Source organism: Anser brachyrhynchus, assembly GCF_964034855.1.
Source record: "Anser brachyrhynchus genome assembly, chromosome: Z".
In the NCBI taxonomy this organism is placed as follows: Eukaryota; Metazoa; Chordata; class Aves; order Anseriformes; family Anatidae; genus Anser; species Anser brachyrhynchus.
Window position 1 is genome coordinate 21,667,540 of NC_137697.1, and position 22,903 is coordinate 21,690,442.

General features: G+C 39.7%; 2 protein-coding genes across 5 annotated transcripts in view; one reads left to right on the forward strand and one right to left on the reverse strand.

Moving 5' to 3' along the window:
• Positions 1-2,782: 2,782 nt before the first annotated feature.
• Positions 2,783-20,281, reverse strand: HMGCR (3-hydroxy-3-methylglutaryl-CoA reductase). 3 transcript variants are annotated; one of them, XM_080573598.1, is made up of 20 exons: positions 20,151-20,281; positions 17,654-17,849; positions 16,693-16,804; positions 16,049-16,136; positions 15,848-15,932; positions 14,233-14,338; positions 13,427-13,533; positions 12,893-13,009; positions 12,324-12,475; positions 10,797-11,041; positions 10,492-10,661; positions 9,751-9,945; positions 8,998-9,156; positions 8,705-8,862; positions 7,619-7,724; positions 6,428-6,598; positions 5,680-5,820; positions 5,415-5,573; positions 4,977-5,131; positions 2,783-4,833 (listed from the first exon to the last, which is right to left on the reverse strand). In XM_080573598.1, exons 2-20 carry the CDS (start codon positions 17,816-17,818, stop codon positions 4,779-4,781), a joined length of 2,646 nt encoding a protein of 881 aa, XP_080429724.1. In that variant the 5' UTR covers positions 17,819-17,849; positions 20,151-20,281; the 3' UTR covers positions 2,783-4,778. The 3 variants fall into 3 exon arrangements, with proteins under 3 accessions (XP_080429724.1, XP_080429722.1, XP_080429723.1); XM_080573596.1 differs by having other exon boundaries at positions 10,492-10,664; XM_080573597.1 differs by lacking the exon at positions 20,151-20,281 and adding an exon at positions 19,859-19,984 and having other exon boundaries at positions 10,492-10,664.
• A 104-nt stretch (positions 20,282-20,385) lies between these two features.
• ANKRD31 (ankyrin repeat domain 31) overlaps positions 20,386-22,903 on the forward strand; it is a 69,306-nt gene continuing 66,788 nt past the window's right edge. Inside the window, exon 1 of one of the 2 annotated variants that reach the window (XM_080573593.1) lies at positions 20,386-22,517. In XM_080573593.1, the coding sequence (XP_080429719.1) occupies positions 22,270-22,517 (248 nt within the window). In that variant the 5' untranslated portion in view covers positions 20,386-22,269. The remainder of the gene's footprint in view (positions 22,518-22,903) is intronic. The other variant, XM_080573594.1, reaches the window with a different exon arrangement.

Sequence of the window (22,903 nt, forward strand, 5' to 3'; positions counted from 1 at the left end):
CAGACTTGCAGAAAGGGCTCTGGGGGTTCTGTTCAAGAGCAAGCTGAACACGAGCCAGCAGTGTGCCCTGGCAGCCAGGAGGGGCAACCCTACCCTGGGGTGCACCAGGAAGGGATTGTCCTGCTCTGCTCTGTGCTGGTGAGGCCTCACCTCAGTACTGTGTGCAGTTTTGGACACCACAGTATAAAAAGGACATAAAACTATTAGAGAGCGTCCAAAGGAGGGCAACAAAGATGGTGAAGGGTCTAGAGGGCAAGATGTATGAGGAGCAGCTGAGGTCCCTTGGTTTGCTCAGCCCAGAGCAGAGCAGGCTGAGGGGAGGCCTCATGGCGGCCTGCAGCTCCCTCACGAGGGGAGCGGAGGGGCAGGCGCTGAGCTCTGCTCTCTGGGGACAGCGACAGGACCCGAGGGAACGGCATGGAGCTGGGACAGGGGAGGGTCAGGCTGGGCGTTAGGGAAAGGTTCTGCACCCAGGGGGTGGTCGGGCACTGGGACAGGGCAGCGGTCACAGCACCGAGCCTGCTCTGCTGGAGTTCCAGGAGTGTTTGGACAACGCACTCAGACACATGGGCTGATTGTTTGGATGGTCCTGCACAGACTCAGGAATTGGACTCCATAATCCTTGTGGGTCCCTTCCAAATCAGGGTATTTTGTGATTCTATGATTCTAACATACCCTTACTGTGGGACTGCCTTCCATTTGTTCTCAGAGAACAGCATTTTAACACAGTGTAAGGGCAAAACAGCTGTGTTTTCTCCCCCTTGTCCTGATTCTCGCCAGCATCCTGCTGGAACCGCTGGACAAGCAGCTAGGTAGGGGCTTGGTTGCCAGTCTCAGTCACCCCATCACATCTTTACAGATAGCCTAGGAGTCCTAGTAGGAATGCTGTTGGGTTCTGTGACTGGGGAAGAACCTAAAAAGGTGGAGCTAAAGCCGTTAGCGTTCCCCTGGGTAGATTGTGAAGCTGACTGAACATAAAGCAGTGGTGAAAATGGGACAGTAGGTAATTTTGCATTGTAATGTATTATACAGTGCAAAGGCCCTAGACCACTGTAGAGATTAAGGGTAGCTTCAGAGGTAGATCCCCTCCCGGAGGATAGTACAAAGCAACGTTGGGTCCAGCAGTAATCTCTAGGTAGGAGGACAAGACCCAGAATTGTCAGCACTAGGAGCATCACTGGATGTAATTGCAACTAAAGCAAGATATATCTGCCTGAAATACAAACTTCACCTGAGGCAACAGAGAGTATCTATGGAACAGAGATGCTGTTGCAGGAATGAGGGCACCACTTGAAACCCAAACCATCACCTCTCTGTATCAGCAGGTGTCATTATGCAGTGTTACTGCCATAAGCAAAGTGATGCAGGAAAAAAGAGAGAACCTCAAAGGTGGTGAGCCATGTCCCAGAAGACAGATAGGGACAGTACATCTGAAAAGCACTTTGAGCAGCAAGAGTTCTCACTCCACCTTGAAAGGCAGCTAGGAGTGGGAGTGTGGGACATCTACCACAGCTTTTATCGGAACTGTATTTGCATTAGCAGCAAGAGTTCACGCCAGGGATAGGAACTGTCCAGACAGTGCTCTGTATAGACATCCAGAATCAGTCTGGATGAACTCAAACCCTTTTTTGGGAACGAAGCTGGTTCACAGCCCCACTCTTTTTCTGGAGCTGGCGTGCCTGCCAGACAACTCCTTGCTGGGGGTCTTTGCTGGCACACACACATTCAGTAACCAAGAAAGCGTCTGCTACAGGCTTCTGGCAGCACACCTACATTAGATATGAACATGGCCTGCACCCCCTCAATGTGTGAGCAAAGCTACCTGTCCTGCCAGTAAGATTAGATAAGGGACGCTTCATTGATAACTTCTTAGTCTGGCTGAAATCAAAGTGGACCAAAAAACAAAAAAGTGTAATTAGTGGCAGCTGGAGCTGCAGCACTCCCCAGCCTCACAACTCCAAAACTTTGTCAGGCAGCAGGAATGGGAGGTGGTGTAACAGGGATGAAAGCAGGATCAGGACACAAAAGGAAGTAAAAGGGGAAGCAAACTAGCTGTCAAACAGCTTTTACAATTTTTCTTTGCCAGGATTTTAAAGTATTTGAAAAACTACAATAATTGTAATAATGTAGCATTTAGTTTGCTGCATGTTTTGGAACTTGATTCTAGACAGCTGAGTTGGTTTTATCATGGAAAGTACATATATTTTGCAGTGGTGTTGAAATACCCTACTGCAGGCGGTGAAATAGGAATCCTGTAGTTCCCTAAACTTTAACAGATATGAAATGGTAACCTCTGATTCTGGTATAAAACGCATAGCACTGAGGAGACTGGAAAAGAATGCAGATTGCTTTGTCTGCTTGATTACAGAATGATGGACATGACCAAGATCAAACAGACAAGGAAAAGGAAAAATACTTATATAAAGATCAGATCTGTTCTTTTAATGTTCTAAAGGAAATGCACAATAGCAGAGCTTGTGTTATCAGGCAGTTGTTGATGTAGTACTAACCTGTTCTTTTATTCTTCCACACTAACACGTCTTGCAAGAACATAGGCAGTACTGCCTATTTCAATAAAAATACACTTTCTGTGTGAAAGCTGTATTTAAAATTCAGGTAGTAACTTAAAAGATTAAAACGTAGCTTTGAAACTTTTATTTTGGTGGACGCATGAGAAACTGCCAGAAGTAGAATTTAACAATTTTGTGGGAGACAAAAGAAGCACACAAATAAGCCTCAACAAAAGGTACTGCTAATGCTGAAATGAAATGGACAAACCACATAATTTAACTTTTATTTTATTTAATGTTTACAGGCTTCTGCAATAAAATATTCTAGTATCATATCCCCACTGTGTTGAGTACTGTATTGCAGTCCTTAAGCTTCATTTTATGTTGCTTAATAAGATCAGTGTCATAAGATAACCTTAAAATATCACAATTAAACCAGTTAAGTTTTCCACTGTTTTACGGAAACTGAAAAAGTAGTTCTGTACCAAAATGTACACAATTTAGTAATAATACAAAATGTTAATTCTGCAAGACAGAATGTCAGTTAAATCCACCAAAATGAACACTGAACCACCATTTATTGCCAGTACAGTGTTACTTTAAATAAGCTCACTGAATGAACATAGAAACCAAGTAGTTCCTCCTTAAATAAAATGGTAGCTATTAACAACAATACTGCAGGAAGATAAACATTCATGGTATTTACATGCTATCATAGCATATCTAGCATGTATGACTTCATGCTTGCACAGTAGCTTTATGAGCTCATTACAGTAATATTAATTTGGTGATGTACTACAAAACAACTCATCATGATTTATATCGAAGTTGCACTTTGAAGAGCACCTCTGCTAGTCACCCCATGAAAAATGCCACTGCAGTCCTCTAAGAAATCCAGCTAGTCCAATCCACTGATTCCACCCCAAATCCCCTTCCACCCCTCTCCCCCTAAAAATCATCATCAAGCATATTAACAATTTCCCTCCTGTGATCAACTAGACAGGGCAGGGCATTTAACAATCTTCCAAAAAGTGAATCAAACTAGAATACAATTGTTTTCTCTATTACATTAAGAACACCTGAGACTGCTTCACTGGTCCAAGTACAATATTTTAATACAAAAATCTGCTGTATTAACATGTCATTTCACTGAATTCCTTTGATTAGTACTTTTCATTTAAAAAAAGACTTCTTAAATAAATACTCCCCACCCCCCCCCACCCCACCCCCCAAAAAGAAGGTTTTAAAAGAATTAAAACATTAAAAAAACCCTTTAGCATTAAAGAACAGTATGATTTTCTGGCTTCATTTTATCTCGGCGTAAGCAGTGGATACACACCTATTCCTGGGGAATAAGTGCCAAACACTAAGAACAAAAAACATTTAGCAATATGCAAACACATTGTACATTAAGAGACCTCTTTTAAGAAGTGTAAACATCTGTTACTGACTTTTGTTGTTTGAATGCACTCCTAATCAAGAAGTTCAAGAAGCTGCATTTGCTTAAATTATTATGCTCTGACATGTAATCAGTTTCAATTTTTTGTACCTGAAGAAAATGACAACAGTTAAGATATTTTCCCCACTTCAGTACATATTATATTTAACAGGTCAGCACTTCGTAGGTCACAAGTTTTCTTTAAAGGAATAACCTAAATTGTAGAGTTACAACATTGAATGCTGCTTAGCTGAAGCAGCAGCAAATAAGTACTGTATATTGACAGAGGTTTCTATAAAGCTACTGTGATTTAATAAAAATGTCTCGTAGCTAAAGACCTAACTTTAACATCTGAAAGAAATTAAAACTGGGAGTTCATGGAAAGTGATCAGGTTTGCCATCACTTTAAGAAGGACCAATGCATTCAAGCCAAGGTTGGACAAACCAACCAACAAAAAAAGAAAAAAGCCACCAACAACAAAACAAACAACTGTACAAAGTACATATCACTTTTCACCTTGGTAGTTACTAGGAGTTTACAAGTTGAAGTAATGTCAACTTGTAAAAACATGGGACTGACCCTTCAGAAGATGATGTGTAAGCGTGAGAATTCCAAAGCTATGTTCCAGACAGCTGACAGGACTTCTTTCATGAAGTTATCTCTAACCACTGAAGAAATAGTCTCACGCAAGTCCATTATCTCTCAGTTTATCATCCCCAGAAATCTGAATCAAAGGTGATTTTCATTCTAAACTTCACAGATTACATTATTTTTTTTCTGTGCGCCTAGTCAGTTGGTGGAACAATTCTTCATTTCAAAGCTTTAGTATTCAAGCTGCCTTCTTGGCGCAGGTTCCTTGCAGATCTTGCAGATTTATTTTTGACCTGATAAAAACAGTAAGATAACCAAATCAGTTACATTAAAGTGACAGACTGTTGCTGTATGTTACAAATATTAATATAATTGTTATTGATCGTGTGTACTTGTAAAAAGGACAAACAGCAGAGAAAGACAGGAAAATTCTTACCTGTTGTGGGTCATGTGGCTTTTGACTAGATGCCCAGCAGCAAGAGCTGCCATTAGAGATAACTCTCCAGCCATCACTGTAGCACATACAATTTTAGCAAGCTGACGGGCATTCTCACCAGGGTTATCTTGGCTTGCACCTTGAACCCCTAACATCTGGAGGGAAAAAACATGCTGTATTACACTGTGAAAACTAAGTAAATTTATGCTAAATTTTAATATTCAAGTCTTTACAAATTACATCTAATCAACTAGCTTTAAATTTCTTTAATGTTAATTTAAACTTTAAGAGCTAGATACATGAAAATAAGTAGATAAATGTATAATTTTCATGTCAAGTCCACCAAGTTTCAAGAGGGCCAATTCCCACAACAACAGTGGAACATAATAAAAACAATGTGAAAGCAGGCTTTGATTCAGGAAGCTTCCTGCTTTATACCTGCAAACAGGCCTGCTGCGGTAGCAAGTTGGTGCCTCCGCCAACAGTTCCTATTTCTATAGATGGCATCGTACAGCTGATGTACAGGTCTTCATTGGTGGCACCAGTCCGCTCCATCAAAGTGATGCAATTAGAGCTGCCCACATTCTGTGCAGCATCCTTTAGATCAGGAGGGAGAAAAAAAAGCAAAAAACACATTCAACTGAAGTGTTCAGTTAAGAGCTACTCTACTAAAGAAAAGACCATTAGGTATAAATAAACTTACCTGACCACAGGCAATGTAGATAGCTGTAACAATGTTTGCTGCATGTGCGTTGTAGCCACCTATGCTACCAGCCATAGCAGAACCCACCAAATTTTTGTTTATATTCACTTCAACTATATCTTCGGTAGTTGTCTTCAGTACCTAAACAAAGTGATAGGTTGTTCCTTAATCGGGAGTAGAAATACCCCGTTTCATGTTAATCAGCCCTCCCCCCAATCTCGTTTGCTTCCATTTGGAAATTTGGCTCAATCACTGTCATAGATGCCTACTTTTATTTTTGTTCAAAATCATGCAAGACAGTAAAGCAGCTTTGGAATAAGTGGAACCACTTAATCGTCAGTTTCTCCTGTAGTAGGGGGTATATAAACTTTGACAAGAATGCCATGGTTGCGCAAATGACAACAGATGAGTGAATTGATCAAAATTACCGAGTTTAATCTGTAAAAGTCTATCAAACTGTGGTATAATTTTTCGAAGGAAAAAAAGTGAAATTCCTAATGCCTTCGACTAGATTAAATATATAGCACATTATCTTTGAAAAGACAGTGAAAGAAAAAAGAATATATAATCTATGAGATTCTCAGGGGAAGTGATGTATTGTACAGCAATAGTCTGAAAATACAAGCAGGAAATAATTTTACAAGGAACACAACTAACAGTTAATATTTATGACTTAAAATATGTATCGGTTTATAAAATGCATATATTTTTATGAACCAAATTCAGTAAAAAGAATGCAGACACCTACTTCTTTAACAACTTTGGCTGGAATGACTGCTTCACAGACAACAGACTTCCCTCTTCCTTCTATCCAGTTTATAGCAGCGGGTTTTTTGTCTGTACAGTAGTTACCGCTGATAGCTATAACCTGAAGATCCGGAAACTCTTCATTCAGTCTTGCCAGAGCTTTTTCAGTACCCTGTTAAAATAGAAACAGGTATGTATCATTAAATGTTAGCGTATCAATTACGGTTGCAAAGCAAGCTACTCAAGAACACTGGAATAGCAAGATCAGATTAAGTCTAATCAGATCACTAATTACAGCTGAGGAAAAGAACAGAATTCCCCAGGAAACCTGAAACAGGCACATATGGTAGCACAATCACCATCCTTTCTCTACATGCTGAGAATTACATAGAGAATAACAAACAGCACTGGGTTCTTGCCAGTACGTATGGATTCTCTGGACACATTCCAGGAGAATAGGCATACGTTTCCCATACTAGAGATACAGCATGAACCAAGTCAAACATGACAGGCAAGAAATTAACTCATTTTGAATGCAGTAGGGAAGAGCTTCTCTGCACTAGGAAATCAGACAGAAGGTCTGCTATATTTAGTACTTATCTACGGACAGACTCATTTCTGTAATGGTTCTAAGAAATTTTATATAGAACCTTTATATAGAACCAGCAGTCAAAGTCTATCTCAGACGCGACACGTAGGATGTGCTGTTTAATGGTCTTCCACATTCATATTTTAAAAAAATAAAGACCACACCATCCTGCTGCCACTTACCAGATTCCTCATCCTTTATTTAGAAAAAGTGATAAACACAGTAACAGATTAATTACTGATGGATAAAATAAATCTTTGGCCCAAAACAACAGAATAAGCAGCTTAACTTCTATATTATCAAGAATACTTTATTTAAAAAAAACTAAAATACAAAATTACTTTAACCTTTTTTTCTTCTGTTGTTCTCATCCTCTTCTTGTTTATGCTCAAAAAGAGCAAGCATTTATATATATATAGTACATATATATATATACACACACACATATATATATATGTAACGTTTTATAGCACTGCAAACAGAGCTGCATCTTGTTTTTCACTTTCCATCTTCACATACCAGGTAATCACAAATTAATAGCACACAATTTATTTTAATAGAAATATACATTTATTGAAAAGACTTATAGGGTCTGAACCTTACTTTGGAAATCATATTCATTCCCATTGCATCCCCTGTTCTTGACTGAAAGCGGATATAAAGGTTCCGACCAGCCAAACTTATGAGAAGTTTTTGTAGGCGGGCAAACCTGCAAGAAAATGTAATGATTACTAAAAACTAGTTTAATCCTTGAGAATTTTAAGTAGCAAAATGACAGTAAATCATAGCACAGCGTAGTTATCAGCACTATCTGCAATCTGTTCTTTTCCTCCCTCAGCACAGGAAAAAAATCTTCAGCTACCATGCATATAGTTCTCTTAAGTAAATACTTTAAAGTGTACTGCTCCTGAGAGCATTGGTTGCCTTCTATGCTTTCTAGACCTTGGAAAATTTTATGTCAGTTTTACAGCAAGGCAAAATCTCTTCCATCTTCAGCAATGGTGCAAGCTCCATAAATCAAAGTTCCTACAGAGTAAGGGCAAACAAGAACTGGGAAATACTGCATTTAAACAGCAGCATGAGTTGATTATCACCAAAATACATGCATGTCCATGGTCAACACTTGTAGGATCAGTAAGAAACAAAACTGATTAGGAAGATTTACAGAAAGATTTCCTTAACAAAGCAAGTAATCCTAAATCTTAGAAGAAACTCTAGGGTTTGAAATAAACTTATTCTTAATACAGTTTTACATTTTTTAAATGTTTCTGTCCTAGTTTTAGTTTACCCTGTATTCTCTGGAACCTTCACGTTAGTAATATTATCAGAAGGACTCAATTCCAGACTTTAAATTACTTTTAGTATAGAACTACTAAAAATACAACTGAGCTTTAGAGCTTTAATGGTTTTTAAATGTTTAGACAAAATAAATAATTCATTAAGTAATATACAGTGCAAGGGTATTTGTTGATATGACCCAATTGTTTACCACTTATCGTAAAGTGTTTATTACTAGCCTAGCTGTATAGCCAGAGTTACTTCTGTTTTCTTAGATGCACACTACATGGGACAGGCAAAATGAACGTGCCATTTCCTGCACTGCAGCATGCGGAAATACAATTAGGAGCTTTCTACCATTCACAGAAGTCTTGTATCAGGAAATAAGGCCACAATAACCACTGTACTAACCTACTAGTGCTGTCAAAAGCTTCTTTCACTATTTTAAAGCCTTCAGGGCTTTCGAGCCAAGCCTTCACTTCTGCAGCCTGGCAAGCGCTGGGCAGCCTTACAACAGGTCCTCGAGTCATCCCATCTGCTAGAATGCGGCTACTTGCTCCTCCACCAAGCTACAAATCAAAGCAGAAAGGAAACAAAGTAAGATTGCTGAAACTGAGTTTTAGCTATTATTAAGTCAAAAATACGCCTTTTATCACCCTCAAACATGCTTTACAGACAGTTTAAGCTTGTCAAATGGTACTTACACATATTGCTCTACATCCTCTGTTGGTGCTTGCTACAAGACATCCTTCTGTTGTTGCCATCGGAACCTGAAACTCTTTGTTATCCAGATACAATGGTCCTGCTACGCCTACAGGAATAGGCATATAGCCAATCACATTTTCACAGCAAGCTCCCATAACCTTGCAAAAAATAATACGAAAAGGTATCAGTAAGGTTACCAGCTGAGCGGCACAGTATCATGCTACAAACTGTTTATGTGACTTAGCAAGTTATCTTAGCTAGAAACCCACAATCCTATGGATGAAGCAAACAATTCCCAGCTCTAAGAGTTGTAGCTATAATTTTCAATAAATAATACTGTTAAAATTAAGTATTTGACAGATCTATTGAATCTTACTAAGTCTTAAATGCTCTTCAAAATTTAATAGCGTTAAGTGACTTTTAAATTAACTTTTATTTTAACTTGAGCTCAGTGTAATAATATTCATTCAACTGAACTCATACTCAGTATTGGCAGAATTACTTATTTATGAGATAAGGCAACTGCATATCTTGGTTGGAAATATTTTTGGGTAAGCTACAAAACTAACCTACCTCTCTAGGTTTAAAAACATTGAAGCAATAGAAGCTAGTGCCTTATGTTTGCCCTTTTTTTTTTAAAATATCAGTTTTGACCAAGCTTCTTGTTAGTTCATACTCATCACTTCAAGCAGATGTTTCATAGGTTTTGAAAACTGTTCACAGTGAATTTTACTTGTCTGCTTTATACTTACCAAAGAATAATTATAGTTCCTATAAGGAAGATATTGCAGGGAAGAAGGTTCAGGGAGTTTCTGTGATAACATTTGTCTGCGAATGGACACGCCTCGCTCCTGAGTTTCCATCAAGGTTTCCAGTTTGTATGCAGGAATATGCTTAGCATTAACTAAGCTGATAACCTCAGCATCAGTGAGGAATTTTGCTCCCTTCTGGAAATGTAAAGGATAGATAGAGTAAGTATAGATTCTGTTGGTGAAAATCCTTTTAAACGTTTCCAAATGAAAGAAGGTAACTTTACTTTGACGCAATCAGATCCTGTCTAAAGAAACAAACTGCCAATGTCAGCTTTTTGATCATATCCTGGCCTACTATAAAACTTTTTACACCCTCTTATAACTGAACTTAATGAAACCTCAAGTACTTGGTATGCCATGAACGATGAAGCTGCTTCTTCTCTCCAGCCCCATCTTGGAGAGAGAATCGTAATAGAAGACTTTTCACGTAAAACTTCAAAAACATACACTTATCTGTTTTCCTCATCTCTATTGAAGAAATAAATGCAACAGAAACTGACTGGAGCAGAAATAACTTCTGAAAGGGGTTTGTGTTCTCCACCTCCCCTCCAAGTTCTTAAAGCCATGTAACTCTTTAATATTACAATCAATGGGATCATTTAGAAGCCAGAAAATGAACTGCACAAATTCTTAAATCAGATTTTGTCAGAGGCTATAAAACAAAAAGTTTTTTTTCCATACCTCTGCATTTCCAAGAATACGAACACATTCCTCAATAGAACGAGGTTCTTTAGGTAACTCGATTTCCTCCTCTTTTCTATTAATAACTGAGGTAGTTTCCACAGGGGTGCTGCTGCCAACTACAAACGTAGCCTTGGTTGATGACTCTGCTAATACAGGTTTTATGACTTCTGCTGCATAAAGACAATTAAAATGAACTTTGGTTTACAAAAATCTTAGGTTTCATTTCCAAATATAACATGCTAATACAGATTTTCATTATTTGTTGCAAAGACTCAGCAAGAGATTCAGATGCTGAAAATTACCATTGTCATCTCTGGGAACAAAAGCTGCTTCTACTGTGTTAGATTTCTGATTGTTTTTCAAAAGTCCAGATTGTTTCCTGCAACAATTCTCAGGGACCTTCTTCTGGACCATCACTGGAGATATTATGGGATTCTTCAGTGAAAGCGTGGATTCAGTCTCTGCTTGCTCAAAAAAAATGTATTTCACTGCAAGGAGAAGGGCTAATCCGAGAGTGATTACTTGCTCAATATCCATACTGGCCATTCTAAAAAGGGACAAAAATCAAGAATTAAATGTATGATATGATTTGTGTGTTTTAACAACGTTCTGACACCCCCTTCTTTTAGAAAGGATAGTAGTTTGATCATCATTTATACACTTATTCAGATGCCAGTCAAAACACATTTTCTAACAGGGAATTCAAGTATGCTAGTTCAGGGTAGAGAATTTTTTCTTTGTATTATTAGGATATGTATTTTCAGATTTCATTAACTATTTACAAAATCTTAGTTAAAAAGCAGTCACAGTAAAATAAATGACTACAATAATCACTATTCAACAGGTAAATCATATTCATTTAATACCTATCTCCCAATAATTAAGTAGAAAGAGTCAATCAATTATCATCCTCTGTCACTAATGACTACTATAGTGCAAGCTGAATTTCTGAGAGGGAGGAAAACAGCCTATAAGATACACTTCTGAATTCTCAGAATACAGAACCACAGCTGCTCAGCTTTCAGATGAGCTGAAGGAAAAGCAATAGTGACATGGATCTCTTTTTGTACTTTTGTGTGAATGGTCAGAAACTGCAGAAATAATGATACTAGATCAGTCAGAAAGCTTAACTTTTCAGTGTGCTCTGAAAAATGACAGGGTTGTTGGGAAAAGATGGTGTTATCATAGTATCAGAATAGTTTGGGTTGGAAGGGACTGTAAATACCATCTATTTCCAACCCCCCTGCCATGGTCAGAGACCTCAACCATGAGGTTGCTCAAAGCCCCATCCAACCTGGCTTTGAACACTTTGTGTTGGGAAGTGCACATCCACACCTTCTCTAGGCAACCTGTTCCAGTGCCTCACCATCCTCACAGTAAAGAATTTCTTTCTAATATCTAATCTACATCTACCCTCTTTTAGTTTAAAACCATTACTCCTTGTCCTATCACTACAATCCCTGACAGAGTTCTTCTCCAGGCCCTCTTTAGGTATTGGAAGGCCGCCATAAGGTCTCCCCAAAGCCTTCTCAGGTTGAACAGCTCCAGCTTCCTCAGCCTCTCTTCAGAGGAGAGGTGCTCCAGCCCTCCAGTCCCAATTATGATGCATCCAGCACAGCTGCCTCCTGATCTCTTTCTTATTACTTCAAGGAGACTAAAGGAATAGCAAAATATTGAAGTATTTCTTACGAAACGTCATCTCCAGTTTCAAGAAATTCTAGTCAGCTCTGTAGGTTTGTTGTTGTTGCACCCTAAGGATCATTGCCTTACAGTACTGGAGAATACACCCTATTCCATGACATACAGGTATCTTATGTGAAGTTGCTTACCGAGAAAGGTAGAACTGCCATAGTGAAACATTAGGTTCAATTCTCTTTGGTGCGTTCTCATCCAATCCCACTGAATTTTCTGCTGTACTGTTCTGAGAAGTTGGTTCTGCTATCCACCGACTATGGGCATGAACAAGAACCAAACCCAGCGACTGTATTAAAAACAAAAAGCAAGACAAATATTTTTTCAACTGTAGTTAGTTATCTAACCTACTAAAATGAATCGTTTTCTTTTCATTTTTGTTTCCCATGCCTCACAAGTCTAAACCTAAAGGATCTTCTCCTCCTTTCGTCTACATCATTTAGCACCCAGCACATTCTTCCTCTGCTTATTAGATGAGCAAGAAAAAGCTGAACACATGTACACACGAAAAGCCAGAGTTGTTTTATATGGAAATGGCATATGCAAGAAGACTGTAAATGTAGGTAAATGGGACGTTACTAAAAACTACCACAGTTAGCTAGAGCAATGGACTGCAGAACACTAGTCTATAGAAAACAAAGGCTTTGTTAGCTTTCCAGAGACACCTTACTGACTGCATAATAACAGGTGAAAAAAAGCCACAAACCATAATCATTTTGACCCTCTGTGTTACGGGATTTGGTTTATTTTCTTCTTCTTCCAGAACACGAGCAAAATGGCTAAGCTGCCATATTGGACGTCCTTCACGACTCTCTCGGGAAAGCTGTAAAAATAAACAAAACCAGGTCTTATTTAGTAGCTATCTGAAGAACAAGCAAGTGATGAAATAGAAATACAGTGTTAAAGCTTATTTACCAAAAAAAGATTTTGTGATTTAAAAAAAAATAAAGAATTGGTCTACAGTCTACTGTTTAGCCTATATTAGAGTTTAAACAGCGAGAAACCCTGGACAGCCATTAATTTAAACTGTTTTTTTTTTCCCCTCTGCTTTAGATAAGAACTCAGACCATTGAGTGTGACTTGTTTACAGCAGCATTAACAAGTTACTGTCCATCAGCAGAGCCACAGTAACTCTTTCTGTGCATTCCCTCTGTTCACTTCAAAAGGAAGACAAACATAGGCTACCACAAGTGCAGGGTCTGAATACTAAGCTCAATCGTTGTCTTTAAGTGGGTCTTACCTCTAATACCAAGGATACACAAGCTGGAAAGAAGGTCATGAAGACAAAATAGTTGGCAAGAACAGACATACAGCCAAAACAGCACATAATTTCAAGCTGTCGCACTCCTACAGAAAAAAAAAAGTTTTTTTTACATTTGAATATGCAAGAGGTTTTTTATATACTTGAAGAACAGTTTCTGAAACCATTAAATTGGTACTGTAGATTATAGAGCGAATTGCCTAGATTAATGAAAAATGAGCATATTAAGCCCTGTCATTTTGTATTAACCTATTCCTAGCACAATATGTATTTACACAAAAATTTTAAAGTGTAAATGTAAATAAAAATAATTACAGTTTACTAAGATTTTTAAAGCTTTACACTGGAAGTTTGAAACTCTTCCCTTACCTAAATAAAGATCAGTTAACCAACATAGTAGTTATGTATTGAAAACCCTTGTAAAAGGTAGCCAATTAAGTCTTCAGGAAATAAGAATATATGCCCCACCTGCATTTTCACAAGTGTCAAAGTGTTCAGAACGCCCTTAATAAAGATAAATGAGCTAGCAGTGTAAATCATTCAAAAGTTAAAACAACAACAAGAAAAAAATAAACATATGCTATACCAAAATGAGTTTTTTCCTAGACGTAAACAGGAAAACTGCTTATCAACATACATTTCCCCCTTTCTCTGCCCCCAAAATAGCCAAACAAATAGATTGTCATTCCATTCCCATAGTTAACACATTTCTTGAAACACTTAATATTCCAACAGCTTTTTTTTTTAAACTGGCAAGACTTAGACCTTCAGACTTGATCACTCACCTGACATAGTACCAACACCAATCACAAGACACTCCACAAGTGCATCCAGTGTAAACGTGGGGCCTAAAATTGCCATTCCACGTGAAATATTTTCTCTTACTTCATCCTAAAAGGAAAAATTTCTCTACATTACAATAAGGACAAAAAAATCAAAGTAAGGTACAATGCGCATAACATGATTAGTAAATTGAGTATTATGGTGATACGGCTTTATAAAGCAGACATTGAGAAATGAACTATTATGATAGAATGCATTCTTTAATTGCTTGGTTTCTCATAAGCTGTTATGCTTTGACAGTCTTTATTTATGCAACAGGATTATTTAAATTTCCAAATTCTTCATCTTCGGTTCATCACTATTCTAGCCTCCTATGACACTGATGAGCACAGACTTTAATTAATGTACATTCAGAAGATTAAAGAGTTCTACACTTTAAGACAAAATAGAAACCGCTTATGTCATGGCATCTCAAAAGTTCTTCTAACCCGATATCTGTAACCTAACTTTTACTATATTTCTTTCTTTAACTCTCTAGACTCAGCTTAAAAGATACTGAAATTTTCCCCTGGCAAAAGGAAAGGGATTTCTTCCAAATACCAGGCATGGATAACTCTAGGGGTCCACTCCTGTTTTTTTTTTTTTTTTCCCTCATTTGATTGATTTCAATCAAGGAGAAGCTGTAGTGAAAATGTATTTGTGATTTTTTTTAAACAAATAAAGAAGGATGCAATTATATAATAATATGCAAACACTAATAACATTGCATATATAGAGAATATATAATAAACTATATTATGATATTTATAGAAAAATGTACTATATTTTTGTCACAAATATTATGCTGAATTACTATGAAAAGTATGTTATTGGTATGAAAGTAATTTTAGTGAAATTAATTTGTTTTACAACATAGAATACTAAGAAATAAACATTCCCATGTACAGTGGGCAAAATGTACTGTTGATTCTTCACATTGTGCTGTGTTAACTGCACTGAAGTATCACAGAATGGTTTAGGTTGGAACGGACCTCTGGAGGTCATCTGGTCCAATCCCCCTGCTCAGCCTGATACAGCTATTGCAGGTCAGCCACAACCACGTCCAGGCAGATTTTGAGCATATCCAAGGAGATTTCCAAAATTAGACCAAGACTGTGTGTGTATGCCACAACAATTTGTAGCCAACAAATATGCCATATTTGTTCTGGATTTTGTCTAGAAATGTGTTTTTTCCTGTACCAGCATTATAACTTTAGACTTCTGTTTATATACTGTTCCGGAGCCCTACAGAATAATTTTCCTATCCGTAACTGTTCTATGGAAGACTTTGGTCTTGGAACTCTAGCCTCATCAACAGAGCTATAGGCAATGCTGTTTGAAGTTCTGATCTTATAAAGTATTCATACATAAAATTAACTTAGCTCACATGATTGTATCATGTTATTCTTCACTTGAAACACTGACCTGGATAAAAGACACTACTGAATACAGATTACATCTGATCCTTTTTGCATATCACTAATACCACGTTCACCTGTGTGTCTCTCCCTGTGGATTGTTCATCTATGAACACTAAATGCAAACGCACTACTGCAAAAAGAAAAAAAAAAAACTAACCTGTGAATTGGAACTTAGTGCAAATTTGGCTAATGCACTTGCTCTTGAAAGATCAATCAGAAGCAGGAAAAATGGTAAAGCTTCACTGAAAACAAACAAAAAACAAACAGGAATGTTAATAATTAAATTGAAGATTTAAAATTTACTCTGCTGAAGAAAAAAATTCAAGCAAGAAATCCAGAACAATAATTCACTACTTACTTTAAACCTGTCAATTCTTTATCCAAGAAGTGAATTACCACTGTACTAAAAACAAAACTTGAGAAGATTGTGAAGAGGCCAGCAATACCTTGAAAAAAAAAAAAAGGCAAAAATATTTATATGTATATATATACACACATATATGGGGGGGGGGCAAACAAAACCAAAATAAGCAAAAAAACTGATACCTCTAGATCAATCTAGATGCAAATGAATGACAACTCATCACAGACTGCATTAACAGCAGTTGCGGTACAAACTAATATGGATGCGATTTTTATAAGGATATTTAAATCCAAAATTTGTACAGTATTCAAAGCAAGACTTTGAAAAATAAAAGCCATAAACCTTCTCATTTATTATCTGCAAAAATGAGAACTGGCTTAAGCAGCACTAATTTTTAGAGTTTATGGCATAATAAACAGCTATTTCAAGAACTGTGTTTCCAATGTTTATATAATCCAGCACAACGTCTCTTATAAAATTGCATTTCAATTTTTTGCTAGACAGCAGAATGTTCTGCATAGATCAAAGTAAACCTGTTCTGTATCTACGTACTAAAATGCTAACATTCTTTACTGATTTATAGTATAAAAAACAAACAACTAAAATGCATACACCAAATAGAAAATCAGATAAAGTACCTAAAATGTATTTTGATCCAAGTTGCCTTAGGTTCTGAAATTGGAAATATATATAAAGGATTGCTATACAGCGTGTGATTGTCAGTATTATGATGTCACTGCTCAGAACATCCTGTATGAAACACAAAGGGATTTAGTTAGTTTTCACATTTAGAAGTAACTTGTTGTTAGGTTTCACTAATAACAACAATAAAAAAAATCCCTTGTGAAGCAGCACTTATAATGAAGGTGGCTTTTTTCCCCCCCTGAATAAAATAACAATCAATCAGTGCTAGTCTGTCCTAAAAATAAAATTCTGCAAACAACATTAATGTCACATCCTTGTTCACAAGACGATGCACAAAAAAAATATTAGGTTTAATCACAGAATGGCTGAGGCTGGCAGGGCCCTCTGGGTCCATCTGGCTGAACTCCCTGCCCAAGCAGGGACACAGAGAGCAGGGCACCCAGGACCATGCCCAGGCAGGTGGCTTTTGAAGACCTCCAAGGAGGGAGACACCATAACCTCTCTGGGCAGCCTGTGCCCATGCTCCATCACCCACACAGTACAGAAGTGCTGCCTGGTGTACAGGGGGAACCTCCCGTGTTCCAGTCTGCACCCACTGCCTCTTGTCCTAGCACTGGGCACCACTGAGAAGAGCCTGGATCCGTCCTCTTTCACCCTGCCTTCAGGGATTTACAGACACGGCTAAGATCCCCCTAAGCCTCCTCTTCACCAGGCTGAACAGTCCCACCTCTCAGCCTTTTCCCATAGGAGAGATGCTCTAGGTTTAATGAAAACTTTCTGCAGCACACCACTGCTTGCATACAGCTTTAAAAATCTAGTATGGGAAAGCAGGCAATAAAGAAGTTTTACCACAGTTATTCTCCTTCTAATACATCACAACCTAATCTTACTCTGTTGGAACCCATCAATTACCTGATTAACAATAAGTACTATAACATGAATTTAAATCCTTACTTCTTCAAGTTTTGGGCACTCGTAATTCCAGCCACAGATCTTATCGTTCCCAGTGAACATCTTCATCGACATCATACAGATGGTGAGAGTCACTGTTCCCACAATGACTTCCCATGGATGAGAAGCCACAAAAAGGCCATGCATTCGAAAGAGTCTGGACAACATTTTCAGGACTGTTTTTCTATACTTAGCAAACCTGCAATAACAACAAAAAATATTTCACATAAGCAAATTAGAGTTTGAGGGGAAAAGGATAGAGATGTATAAATTCTTGTAAGTCATCTCTCAGGAAGTCTCAAAGCCAGCTATGTAACAGATGAGTAAGGAGACTCATCTTCAAATTTCCAAATTTTTCTTCAAAAAACATTTATTTCTAGTATTCTGAAACTTAGTATGATCTGCTTCTGCCTTCTCAGTCCACTTTTTTTCTTTAAAAAAAACACAACACACATCTCCCTTATCTCTTCGAAGTGCCTTGCTTACAACACTCCTTCACTCTCTGTTAATGTTGACATTTTTTTAGTATCTCTGTTTAGTATCTACTGTCATGCAATTTCAACACCATTTTGACTCCAACTTCTTGTTTTTACCACCAGCATATGTAAGCACTCACTAAATTCTGTTACTTCTTTCTATCAAATGATACTAACTTTGACTATGTAAGTTACCAACAAACCATTGCTGGTAATTCTCAACTTCAACAGTAGGAATCTCAATGTTACCTTCCTTTGATTGAGTCTTCTCTACTTGCTGATAAATATTCTTCACTAATTCGAGTTAATTACATTCAAAGCAGTTCTTTCTTCACCTCAAGCACACGAATCCTTCTCAAATACAGTATTCTGCAACAGTTCCCTGTACCGTAACTAATTCCCAGGTTACTGATGCATTTCATCATCCCCTTTGCTTTAAATGGATTACAAACATTCAGGAAAAATGCTCACACCTCTCCTTCACGTAACTGAGAACATGGATGCTCCTTCTCTTACAAAATCTGCATCCTGGTCCATTTGCTCTGTGTTGTACCTTTAGACTTCAAGTTCATTGAGGATATTTACTCATGTTTTATAGTGTAGAAACAAAATGCCATAAAACCGTCTCTTAAATACATTAGTACTGGAACTTTGCTTTTCTCATTGCACGTAATCAACAACTTCTAACACTCTTATGATGAATGTTAACCCTATAACTACATCCTAAGGTTCAAAAGACATTTAAATAGCAGTCTGACTTGTACTTCTAAATACTGAACTACAAAATGTCAGTACCAACCTAGTACTGTGGAGATTTCCATAGCAGATTGAGGGCTCTACACACCATCACACTGAAGTGGATAGAAATCCTTTCATGTTACCTTGAAATTAACAATCCAACCACCAGGCTTTTAGGGAGACAGTCCTTCTATTATTTCTTGTGCTCCGACACCAAAAACATGACATTTGTTGTAGAAACCAATAAATTGAACAAACCTATCTGCTCAGTGATACTCAATATGCCAGAATCATCCTGGTTGTCAGGCTGCCTTCCTCTCAGTGCCTACTAAGCATCAAAAGCACCAATATATTTTTCTTTATCCTTCCACAGAGAAGGTGTCAGGACTTCAGTGTCTGATGGAGCGTACTAGGTAACATCATTAAGAGTACTGCCTTCCATATGAACAAGTTTTTCCATTTCCTTTGAAAGGAAGGAAAAAAAAAAGTCCTCAAATGAAGAAAGCTTGCTTGCCTTTTTTTCCCCAAAATTCTTTTAAAGGTCAACATTACCCCTTGTTTTCCAACCAACATATTCTGAATATCGTTTTATGAATTTATCTACATGTTCTTTTGTGAATTTATGTTCTTACAAAACTGTTTTGCAGTGGTACTATGTTTTTTCCTCAGCAGCACAGAAAGTACCATTTAACTGGAAAAATAAAGACATGGCCATAGTAATATCTTACTGCCAAAGATTTTGAAACACAAACTAAAATACAAAAGGCCTAGTAACACCCTACAAAGATACCGGTACTTCTGAATACCACGCTGTTTCAGGAAAATTAAAAATCAGCACTTATCAGATAACTATACAGAGACATTGCGAGGCTTAAAATTATAAACGCAACTCCTAACAATATCAACTGCCGAAATTTATAAAAGCAATTAAAGAATTGCTGTTAGGCCTAGGAAAACGCCATCCCCAAAACACATTTCTTCAAAGTTTCCTCACGTTTGTAAGCGAAGCTGGAAGTCCCGTCCTGGTAAGCACGAAATGGCTTCACGGAAATCCAGCAGGGGAAAACGCGTTTCTTTGGTTATAAAAAGGGCTGTCCGTTCGTGGGCAGTGTTCCACAGCTGATCCCTGGTACGAAATTCGGGGTGCCTGCCCTGCTGATCCCCAACGTACGAGGGTTCCCCGGCGGCGCCCCGCAGACCTCCCCCTGCCCCTGCCCCTGCGGCACCCCCACCCGCCGGGCCCCGCGGGGAGGCCGCTCTGCCCGCTCCCGGTCCCCGTCCCTCACCGCTCCGGGCCGAGCAGACCCGCTCCGTCCTCGTCCCTGTCCCCTCTCCCCGCCGGCCCCGTCCCGCCGCGCCGCGCCGCGCACTGAGGCGGCCGCCCCGCCCCGCGCAAGGACACCCGGGGCACGGCGCCGCGGCCGCCGCCATCGCCCGATCGCGCAGCCAATGGCGAGCGGCCGCCACGCCCGGCCCGCGCCGCGTCGCCGAGGCAACCGCCCGCCGAACGGCGCGCGGAGCCCGGGTCTCGATCAGGAGCGGCGAACACGCCATCTCGCCACGGGGCCGCCCGCCAATGGGGCGCCGCGCTGCCTTCGCCGTGCCTGCTGATTGGGCGGCGGGAGGTGGCTTATTTACATACGGCGATCGAGCGACGGGGTCGCCCCGCCCCCGCGCGGCGCGCTGAGGGGAACGGGCCGGCCCCGCGCCGCCTCGCCCCGTCCAGGCCCCGCCGCACGGCGTTGGCCCGGCCGCGGCTCCGGCGGGGTCCCTCGGCCCGGTCGCCGTGGGAAGCAGGCCCTTGGTTCTCAGAGTGCGATGTGCGCGGGTTTGTGGCTTCCTGCCGAAGGCGAGACGTTTTATTAGGCTTAGCTATGCGTGTGCAGCCTTCCCTCCATACGGAAACACGGGGCTCGTCAGCCTCTCTGCATGTAGAGTCATGGGGTTATTAAGGGTGGAAGAGACCTCCGAAATCATCTGGTCCAACCATCCCCCTACCACCACTGTCACCCACTAAACCATGTCCCTAAGCATCACGTCCAATCTTTCCTTGAACACCCACAGGGACGGTGACTCCACCACCTCCCTGGGCAACCTGTCCCAGTGCCTGACTGCACTTTCTGAGAAGAAATGTCTCCTCATTTCCAGCCTAAACCTCCCCTGGCGCAACTTGAAGCCATTCCCTCTAATCCTATCACTATTTACCTGCAAGAAGAGGCCAAACCCCAGCTCCCCACACCTTCATGGCAATGCATCACCCCCCTCTCACATGGCCATTCTGTGTTGTCAGGTCTGAGCAATTCCAGGCTGACGTGTTTCAAACAAGACACAACCTGCAATGATTTTGCTACGGACAATTTACACATTGGACTTTCCAAATCTGCTTCTTACATGCACCATTTAGAAATATTTCGAGGCACACCATATGTCAGTTACTGTGCTGCAAAGCATTGACGTAATTCTGAAAAAAAAAAAAAGATATGATGATGAAAGGTTTCCATGAAAACTCCACCCAAAGCAGCTGTTATGAGTGGGGAAATTATTCATGCCAGCTCAGTCTTTTAACACATAATACATTTTGCATTCTCAACATGATATACATAAATCCTGACAACTTGCTGCTGAATATCCCTATTCCCAGCTAGCTTCTTTCCTAATGTGCATTTTCTTGAGCATCTCACCTTTATTCACAGAAAAGTAAAACATTACCACCAAGCTTTCTGGAGTAATTTGGTAATGTGCAACTGCAATTGCTATAATTGCATGTGGATATGACTAAGTCAAAGCAAAACAGCAATTTGTACACACTTGCAGCAATTATGTATAATCGTTATGTAATTTAAGATAGCCTTTATTATCTTTCCCTGTTTTCTATACTTTTTCTTAAGTAGGGTATTTTTTTGGTTTTGTTTTTGTTTATCTGAATATTCTGTGATGGAATATAATTTAGAAATTAATCGGAATGCTTATTTTATCATCGAGTTCAGTGTTAGCATGAGTCACAATCATAATTTGGACTTTATAGGGGTTTATAGGACTTTATGGGGTTTGTATATATATGGCATAAGGTTTCCTGCCATATATATATATATTTTATATATTTATATATATTATATATAATATATAAATACATATTTATATATTTTATGTATATACATATATAATATATATATATTTTTGTATCTGCAGCTGTCCCTGTGGCCTGCCCACACACCAGCTTGACCCTGGCAGTGACCATGGCAATAGCACTGGCCCAGCTGCTGCAGACATGGAAGGCAAGGCTGAGGCAGAGAAAACGCTCCTCTGATTTTCAAGATGATCACTGGGTTACGTACAAGAGTGCAGCTGCAAATACTGCAAGAACAACAATATTTCAGTATCTTTACTAATAATTCTGTATCTTGAATGCCCGGCCCCGCTCCCTACAAGATGGCCGCCACCGCTGAGGAGACCGCCAGGGGGGGGTTGGGAGCGGGGCGGGGCGAACACCCCTCAGGGCGATCGCGGGGCTACCGGGGAAGAGGGAGAGGTGGGGAGCGGGGTGGCAGCACCATGGGGGAGCAGATGTGGGACAGCGACAGCGACGAGACCGTGGTGGAGGGCTCGGTGGCGGAGAGCGATGTGGAGGAAGAGGAGTTCCACAGGAGGAGATGGTAGCGTTCAGGCGGGCGTGGAGCGGGAGGAGCCGCGGGCCCGGCGCGGGGGGTCTGAGGGAGGCCCGCGCCCCGCGCCGCCCTGAGGCGAGGAGCGCCCAAACCCTCGCCGAAATCCTGGAGAGCAAAGCATCTCTCACACAACAAACACCTCCACTGTTTTTCACGAATGTGAAAAATATACATACATCTTGCAGGCCGCCGGTTTTGTACCACTGCTCTCCACAGAGCAATGTTTTAGTCAGTGAGGTGAAACATTCCCAGAATCCTGCTCAGAGAAAATAAAAATGAAGTGCCATCAAATAAGATTGTTGGTAATGTTGGTTCTCTGCAGTTTTAATGCCATTTTTATGACATTTTTTCCGTATTCTTTAAAACATTGCAAA

Excerpts from the sequence above, each read along its gene's own strand:
- HMGCR (XM_080573596.1), bottom strand. The coding sequence starts at position 17,818 with ATGTTGTCCAGACTCTTTCGAATGCATGGCCTTTTTGTGGCTTCTCAT. Across the intron at positions 5,132-5,414 it reads CGCAGCAGGCCTGTTTGCAG|ATGTTAGGGGTTCAAGGTGC; the intron begins GTATAAAGCAGG and ends TTTTCCCTCCAG. Across the intron at positions 4,834-4,976 it reads AGCCACATGACCCACAACAG|GTCAAAAATAAATCTGCAAG; the intron begins GTAAGAATTTTC and ends TGTTTTTATCAG.